The sequence below is a fragment of the Ammodytes marinus genome (genome assembly GCF_949987685.1).
Source record: "Ammodytes marinus genome assembly, chromosome: 23".
Taxonomy (NCBI): Eukaryota; Metazoa; Chordata; class Actinopteri; order Uranoscopiformes; family Ammodytidae; genus Ammodytes; species Ammodytes marinus.
The window spans coordinates 19,573,643-19,582,333 of record NC_137227.1 but is presented as its reverse complement, the minus strand read 5'-3'; the positions used below and the strand labels follow the sequence as shown (position 1 = coordinate 19,582,333).

The 8,691-nt window shown below is 41.5% G+C and overlaps 1 protein-coding gene across 1 annotated transcript in view; it reads right to left on the bottom strand.

Annotated features, from left to right (window-relative positions):
• Nucleotides 1-257: 257 nt before the first annotated feature.
• The window catches only part of plod3 (procollagen-lysine, 2-oxoglutarate 5-dioxygenase 3), a 13,209-nt gene continuing 4,775 nt past the window's right edge, over nucleotides 258-8,691 (bottom strand). Inside the window, exons 8-19 of the mRNA XM_080052281.1 lie at nucleotides 7,920-8,021; nucleotides 7,393-7,524; nucleotides 6,763-6,884; nucleotides 5,978-6,082; nucleotides 5,298-5,423; nucleotides 4,896-5,037; nucleotides 4,417-4,530; nucleotides 4,100-4,171; nucleotides 3,194-3,298; nucleotides 2,354-2,500; nucleotides 1,840-1,965; nucleotides 258-1,580 (exon numbers count right to left, since the gene is read on the bottom strand). Coding sequence (XP_079908407.1) covers nucleotides 1,425-1,580; nucleotides 1,840-1,965; nucleotides 2,354-2,500; nucleotides 3,194-3,298; nucleotides 4,100-4,171; nucleotides 4,417-4,530; nucleotides 4,896-5,037; nucleotides 5,298-5,423; nucleotides 5,978-6,082; nucleotides 6,763-6,884; nucleotides 7,393-7,524; nucleotides 7,920-8,021 — 1,449 coding nt within the window. The 3' untranslated portion in view covers nucleotides 258-1,424. The remainder of the gene's footprint in view (nucleotides 1,581-1,839; nucleotides 1,966-2,353; nucleotides 2,501-3,193; nucleotides 3,299-4,099; nucleotides 4,172-4,416; nucleotides 4,531-4,895; nucleotides 5,038-5,297; nucleotides 5,424-5,977; nucleotides 6,083-6,762; nucleotides 6,885-7,392; nucleotides 7,525-7,919; nucleotides 8,022-8,691) is intronic.

Below are 8,691 nucleotides of genomic sequence, written 5' to 3'. Positions count from 1 at the left end.
TAAAAGATATTTAAAAGTTACTCGTTGCCGCTTTAAGACTTCTTGGTAGTGAATTGGTAACTGGATGTTGGCCAGTCCAGACTGATGCAAGACTTGAGCAAAAATGCTGTTTCAATAAAATATCCTGTACAACACACCTTGCCTTGTCTCAGCGCATTCATGTTATCATCAGCCAAACTTCACCTTTTGATGGAAGAAGCCCAGAAAACTACCTCAACAGATATATAGAAAACAAAATAAAAACAGTCAATCCATGGTAACAGTAAAATTATTTATTGAAATCTCAAAACTTTATACGCTCAGTCATTAACAAATAATTTAACGCACTTTGTACAAAGCCGAGACAGTTGACTCTAAAAATAAAAATAAAGGCAGCGTCAGGCAGAAAACCTCCTAATTTGTTTAAAATCCAATCGGATCAAAACACAGACTTTGTACATTTTTTTTTAAAAAGGGGAAAAATACGCTAAACTTTGATTGGAGACGATTGCGGTTTTCACAGCAACTACAAGATGGAAGGAGCAACAGAGCAGAAAAAAAACATTTGAAAGAAATTAACAAAAATGAATTTAAAACACTAAACAATGAAGAGTTTAAAAAAAACATGAAAAAAATATATAAAAAGGCCTTTAACGTTTATCCCAGTAACAGTTTTTAAAATATCTTAAACTCTCGACATACAGACTTTACTGCTCAGACTTCTTGGCACAAGAAATATTATTCAAAACACATTTTCTTTCCTCATTTTATGCTCATATATAAGTATTTTTGGTGATTCTTTTTTTTCCTCCTGATTGAACATCCATCCCCACGACGATCTGATTGGTCACTTAAACACGTTTGTGGCTGATGTTATATATTTAAAAAGTTTCCAACTTTGGAAGGAGATGCTGTGGAGTGCAGCAGTAAAATTATCTCACAAACACACACACACGCGCGCGCACACACACACACACACACACACACACACACACACACACACACACAGGTGGAGTGTTCTGCTTGCATAGATTCAGGTAGTGTCATTGCATAAGGCAGCATGGTGAGTCTTATTTTGAAATGGCACCATTTGCTTATCTCAGACGTTATTAAATGATGACGGTAACAGGCTAATCTTATTCTGAAATTTCAATACCAAAAAAAAAGGTGTAAATGCAGCTGAGGTGGAAATAAAATTGAAAAAAAGTCAGGTTGGGAAATGTGAGACGGTGCATTCAGATGATGAGGTCGATACGCGCACACACACACACACACGCACACACACACACACACACACACACACACTCACAAACACACGCACAGTAAAAAACCAGTGGAAGTGGTAGTTGTAACTGATTGGTTTTTGAAAGTCAGGAAGGCTCTTTAGTCAAACACACAAACACACACACACAGACAGACAAACACAAACACACGTATACTGTTTTTTAGGGGTCTACGAAGGACACCATGATGTATCTGGTCCCCTTGGTGGTGGGCAGACCCTCGTGGTAGTGTGTCAGACGGCCCGGGTGCATGAACGTCCAGCCCTTCCTAGGAGACTCCACCTTGCAGTCGTAACGGAGGAACCTGCAGCCTCCACCCTGCAACACACACACACACACACACACACACACACACACACACACACAGAGAGAGAGACACACACTTATTTTTACACTGTCTTTGTTACTTTATATGAGTCATGTTAATGTGTCCGTGTTGCTACTCAACGTGCCTTTTATTGCCCTTCGTGGACAAATGATCTGTTTTGAGTTAAATTAAATGAATGAAAAAATATTTGAGGATCTACTTTCTTTTGTGTGTGTTTCTGTGTGTGTGTGTGTGTGAGTGTGCGTTTACCTCGTAGTCGTCGTACTTGCTGTTCAGGGCGACGTTGATGGTGAAGGTGGAGGAGTCGTGATGCGGTCGCAGAGACGGCTGCTCGTCGGGACGGTAACGCACCACAAAGTTCATGATGGCCTGGGACTACACACAGGCACGCACGCGCACACACACACACACACACACACACACACACACACACACACACACACCCACACACACACACACACACACACACACACACACACACACACACACACACACACACACACACACACACACACACACACACACACAATGATATGATTAAAGGTGACTTCATTGGAATATTTCAATGTAATCTTGTAAAGTGTAGTTATTAGGCCAGAAACTAAAACAAATCGGCTACGGTTGAAGAATAAATAGGTTTAACCCTGACTTAATACCGTGTTCCATGGTAAATGGTACAATTCCCAACCCTAGCCATGGACTGAATGTTGATTTTTTTTTATATATATTAAACTTTATAATGGAGGTAGAGTGTGCATTGTACCCTGGGGAAGTAGCCCGGGTAGAACTTCTCAGTGACGGGCGAGATGTACTCTTTGAGGAACTTGAGCCACTCCTTCTCAAAGTTGATCTGGTTCATGTGGATGTCCACGGTCGGGACGTTCTCATAACCGCCCGCCAGACGCTCGTCCTGTGAAACAACAACAAAGCACACAGAGAGAAAGGACAAAGATTTCAATGTTGAGAACTCATACAAAAGCTGTGCTCGAAATCGTTCCCTATCATGGATATAGTGGACTATATAGGGTGCTCGCCATTTTGTAGTGGTGTTCGAATTCTCAGTGGTTAATTTCATTCACTATTAGTGGACAATAAAAAACCCAAAATTTGAGTGAACATACGATGTTCCCTACATGTCACTCCCGTATACCACAATGCAATGCGGTCGCATTTACTGACGCAAATGACGTTTAGAAATGTTCAGCGTAGTGTTCCGAATTCTCGATTGTACGTTCCCTATATAGTTTAATATATCATAAACACTATGGGAACAGTGAGTGATTGGGTGATTGAGTGTGTGAGTGACTGACTGACTGAGTAAGTAAGTGAGTGAGTGAGTGAGTGAATGTGTAAGTGAGTGTGTGCGTATGTCAGTGACTAATAAGTAAGTGAGTGAGTGAGTGAGTGAGTGAGTGAGTGAGTGAGTGAGTGAGTGAATGTGTAAGTGAGTGTGTGTGTATGTCAGTGACTAATAGGTAAGTGAGTGAGTGAGGTTGCACTGTTTGCTGTATGTTTGAGGCACGTCTAAGACCATTTTCTGTCACGAGAGACAATACAGTTTCTGAATCTGAATCAAAAAGGGTTAAAAAGGTTTTATGCTCACGTTGTGTTTCCCTCCTGACCACTCCCCTAAGTCCTCCACCGTCTCCACCAGGTGATCACACATCTTCTCTGAGAAAGCAGGGAACCAATACACATCTGGACAGGGCTGAAGATAAGGTACACACACACACTTCAGGTCATTAAAGGTGCACTGTGTAACTTTGGGTGTGTGTCAGAGAAGTGAATTTTTTTTTAAAAGGTATATTCTCATAACTGAATAAAAAAACTTTCCAAACACAGGTAAAATGTGATCCCTGGAACACTAATTGAATTTAGAATGCTTCCTGAAAAATTACTGTTACACTTTAACGAGATGACCATTGACGTTTAGCCAGAGGACATTAAGTTTAGCCACTTTATTTTACTACTATTGTTACTACAGCTCTTGTGTTGCGAGCGCCATCCTGTGGTGGCCAGAGGCTATTGCACGGCAGGATATTTTAGGCTTTATAAATCCCTTATCAACACCGTTTAATCAGCGGCGACGCATTAAAGTGGACAGAATGTTTAGCAGTTCCATCTAGGTGTCTATACATCAGGGGTTAATCCACACCTATGGAATGTTCTCCAGCCAATCAGAATAGAGTATTCACACAGACTATGGTATAATTAGTTGTATTGATCTATTAGGTCATTGAACAAGACACATCTATTTGAAACAAAGAGAGGGAGAGAGACAGACGAGGACACAAACATAGGGCTGGCCCAATTCATTTGAATATTCTACAAGCTCATCACTGGCAAGCCTAATATACAGTAGAGTATTATCTATACAATTCTGCCCCCTCCTGGATCTACTTGGAACTGCAGAAACACCTAACTGCTCAAACATTGGGATTAATAATGTTGTTTTTAACTGTGTTTTTTTTAGAGCGAGTTTTCAAAAGCCTGCTTTGGGATGTGTTACCTGATGCACAAAAGTCTTCGGGTCTTCAAAGATCTTGGAGTAATTCACATGGATGTACTTGTCCTTCCAGTCCTGCAAGCGCGCACACACACACACACACACACACACACACACACACACACACACACACACACACACACACACACACACACACACACACACACACACACACACACACACACACACACACACACACACACACACACACACACACACACACACACACACACACACACACACACACACCTTTAGCCTTTGCTTTCATACACTTTACCATGTGTTAACGTTAAAAAATGTCTTCCTATTGTTTGTCTGACCAGCGGGTTGTCGAAGATCTGCCACATGTCGGGGTGAAGTCGCGACGTGTTGAAGTTGGCCGACGCCACCAGACGACCAAACTCATCTCGGTTTGACACGAACATGAAGACTCCCTGTGAACACACACACACACACACACACACACACACACACACACACACACACACACACACACACACACACACACACACACACACACACACACACACACACACACACACACACACACACACACACACACACACACACACACACACACACACACACACACACAAGTTATTAAAGAGGTGTCATATGTTGTAAAAAATGAAATAAAGATATTGTGATAGCCCTCTCTGCAACAGTACAACGTTGACCTCTGCTACAGAGATGTGTGTGCAAACATGACTCGACTCACTTGTTATTGTGTGTGTGTGTGTGTGTGTGTGTGTGTGTGTGTGTGTGTGTGTGTGTGTGTGTGTTCTGGCTTCATCGTTACCTGGTCTCTGATTTTGCGGCAGAATACCATGTCGGGGTCGTTCTCCCCGTCCACGTACAGGTTGACCTTGGAGAGTTTGGAGCGCAGCACGCTTCCTTTGATCAGGTAGGCCTGGGTTATGTAAGGCACGTTCCACAGACCGCTGCAGACAGACAGACAGACAGACAGACAGACAGACAGACAGACAGACACACACACACACACACACACACACACACACACACACACAGAGAGGTTAACACTTTTCACCTCACCTCATCTGTGCTAGAAGGAAACTGGTTTATAGAAAGGGCAGAAAGACACTAAGTACTTGAGTAAACTTCTGTGTGTGTGCGTGTGTGTGTGTGTGTGTGTGTGTGTGTGTGTGTGTGTGTGTGTGTGTGTGTGTGTATTTGCGCTCACATCCTCTTGCCCTGGACGATCTCGATGTAGTCTTCAGACCGTGAGTAGAACCCTTCTGGACTGAGCGCGCCCCAGAAGTTACACCACAGCTTCCCGTGTCTGGACAACATGGGCGCGATGACTGACCTGGGACACAAACAGAGCATTTAAAATGACTGAAGAAGAATATTTTATAATAATAGCATTATATTTTTCATTTAGTGCAAATGTCTTTCTTTCTTTTCTTTTTTTACTTATTCTAGTATAGCTATTAATGTAATTATACATAACTCGAGTTGAGAATCACTTATTAAGGGTATATACTGTACAAGGGCATTTAAGTGTACTTGGTAGGGCGTAGGGTATACAAAAGGGTGGTCCTCTGTACTTGTTAGGTTGTTAAAAATGTCTTTATATAGTATATACTCAGTATATACAGCTCTGGAAAAAATTAAGAGACCAGTCTGGATTTTTCTTCAATCTTCATCTCAACATAACTCAATAGAAATGAACTTAATGAAAAAAAATGTATCGGAATTTTGTAGAAATGTTGTCAGTAGTTTATATTATAAAACCAAAATGTTCATTCTACTCAAACATATGCCTTTAAATAGTCAAACGAGAGACACTGAACATTCGGAGTGGTCTAATTTTTTTCCAGAGCTGTATATAATTTTCAGTGTCTTCGGGAGAGTACGTACTTGTTTTCCTCGATGAGTATCCTCAGTGTGTCAGGGTTGGTCAACACCACGTCAGAATCGATGCTAAAGTAGTAATCACACTTCGGGTCCTTCTTACACGCCTCACTGCGCGCGCACACACACACCACACACACACACACACACACACACACACACACACACGAACATCATAATTAAGGTCAACTATTTTCTCTCAAAGGTATTCTTTAAGTTTTACAAGTTCTACTTTAGACCGGCAGAAATCTTGATCTGAAGCTAAACTTGGTAACCGTTGGATTCTGGTGTTCTGCTAAAGTGGCCCACACACGTAGGGTGTTATAGTGAGGGAGTAAAAAGGAAAAAGGGGTTTGGGGCTGATACTTTTGGATTGAGTCAGCTGCGGTCTAGGCAACAGTTAGGCCTGAAAATAGGTTTAATTTGCAGTGGACCTGTAAATATGCTTTTAAATGAATGATGAACTTTAATACACAATGTACAAATTCCTCCTCTCTCTCTCTTTCTCCCTCTCTCTTTCTCTCTCCCTCTCTCTGTCTCTCAATTAATTAAAATTCAAATGCAAAAGGCATGCAACAATATTGCCAAAGCAAAGCAGCAAAATACAAATATACTTTAGAAATATTCAGAAAATACACAACTCTCCCTCCCTCTGTCTCTGTCCCTCCTCTCTCTCTCTCTCTCTCCCTCCTTCTCCCTCTCTCTCTCTGTCTCTCTCCCTGTCTCTTTTCTCTCTCTCTCTCTGTCTCCCCCTCTCTTTCTCCCTCCCCCCTCTCCCTCCCTCCACTCACGCAGCCATATGTCTGGCCTTGTTCTCCTGCAGGTTTTCCTCCGGTCCGACCAGCCTCGCCTCGGGGAACAGCGGCTTGTATCGCTCCCAGAACCTCTGGATGTGACGCTCGTGGTACACCACCTGCATGACACACAGGGGGATTCATTAGACCAATCAGAGAGAGGGACAGAGGAAAGCAAATGTCTGATTCTACATCAACGGCTTGGTTCTCTCCACTAAAATCCTAATGCATCGCTCATGAGTTACTTTTTACAGTTACATTTTGTATTAACAGTAGGCTACAATAGCTTATAATAGGCTGATATTTATTCCACAATAAGCGATGCATTGTGATTTTTTGTTGAGAGCCAACCCAGTGATGTAAAATCAGACACTTAGTTCCACATGTAGCCATGATAAAATGATCCTTTTTTTTCATAACCACATTTTGCGACCGCAATAATGGCCACTATATCCGCAATCGCACAATTGTATCCAAATCGTGGAACACTAATTGGGTGCATCCAAAATATTTTTGCTGGTGCACCTAGATGAAAAAGTTGGGCGCACCAGTGCAACCAATGAAACAGTTAGTCTGGAGCCCTGAGTGAACCAGAGCAGCAAAGAGATGTTTGTGTCAGCGGCGTACGTTGTTGTGGATGAAGAGGCGGACTCTCTCCAGCGGATAGTTCATGGTTGTCAGTCGCTCCAGGAACTCTTCCATGAACGGAGTGGCATGTTCAATAAACACCGCCATGTGCACCATAGGCATGTCCTCGTCCTGAACACACACACACACACACACACACACACATAAACACACGTTAAACATTGTGATATAAAAAAATATATATATATTTATAGGTACTAACTTGAGTGTTTTCAGGAAAGTTTTGGCAAGACAGTTAATATGCAGTCTTGATATGTATAATATGTTGTATTATATTATAGATATGATAGATAAAGGCACGACAGTAAGATATGTCTGTTACTCAATTTTGACTTGATTTTAAATAATGTTTTGACTAGACAAAACAAAGTTAGAGATATTTTGAACTGGAATTGTTACTAGTCAAAATGATGTTGTAGATATCCGTCATTTGAATTCCAAATAGTCAAATTTAGACATTAAGTGTTACAAAGGCTTGCGATAGGCGAGTGTGAGTGTGTGCGTACAGGCGCCTCGTTGAAGAACAGCAGGTCTTGGTCACAGATGCCACAGCCTTCCTCGTAGGTCCACGCCGTGGGCACGTAGTTACCAACGTAATTCAGCTGCAGCTGCACAGACACAGGGAGACAAAGGGTCAATAGGAATATACAGTATAAGAGGCAAGTTTGTTTCTATAGCACGATTCAGACACAAGGCCATTCAAAGTGCTTTACAGGGGCATGAAATACACTTGATGTATTAAAATACATCAAGTGTAGAATAGACATTAGTAAAGCGAATGAAAAAAATTAAACAGGACTTTAACCTACTGTATTTCCGTGGGGCTCTAACCCACTGTGTTAACCAAACAGGAATAGAAATAAAACATTTAAATAAAAAAAAAATTCCAGGTTAAAAGGGAAACAGAAAAGTCTTCAGACTTGATTTAAAGGGGCTGAGAGTTGCAGCAGACCTCAAGTTTTCTGGGAGTCTGTTCCAGATATGTGGAGCATAAAAACTGAAAGTTGCTTCTCCTTGTTTAATCCTAAATTTGGGGACTTCAAGTTGACCTTTCCCAGACAACCTGTGAGCTCTGAACGGTTCATACTCATAGACGTTATACTAATAGTTCTTCGTTTCGTCTGAACCATTGTGACCAGCTTTGGGTATTGAGTTGAACATTAACTTACACTTTACATACAAATGAACTGTGATGCTAAAATGCTTTCATGTATTAATCTTTTCATACTTAGACTTCACTTGTTTTTCTACATATTATTTGTACATTCTGTTTTGATT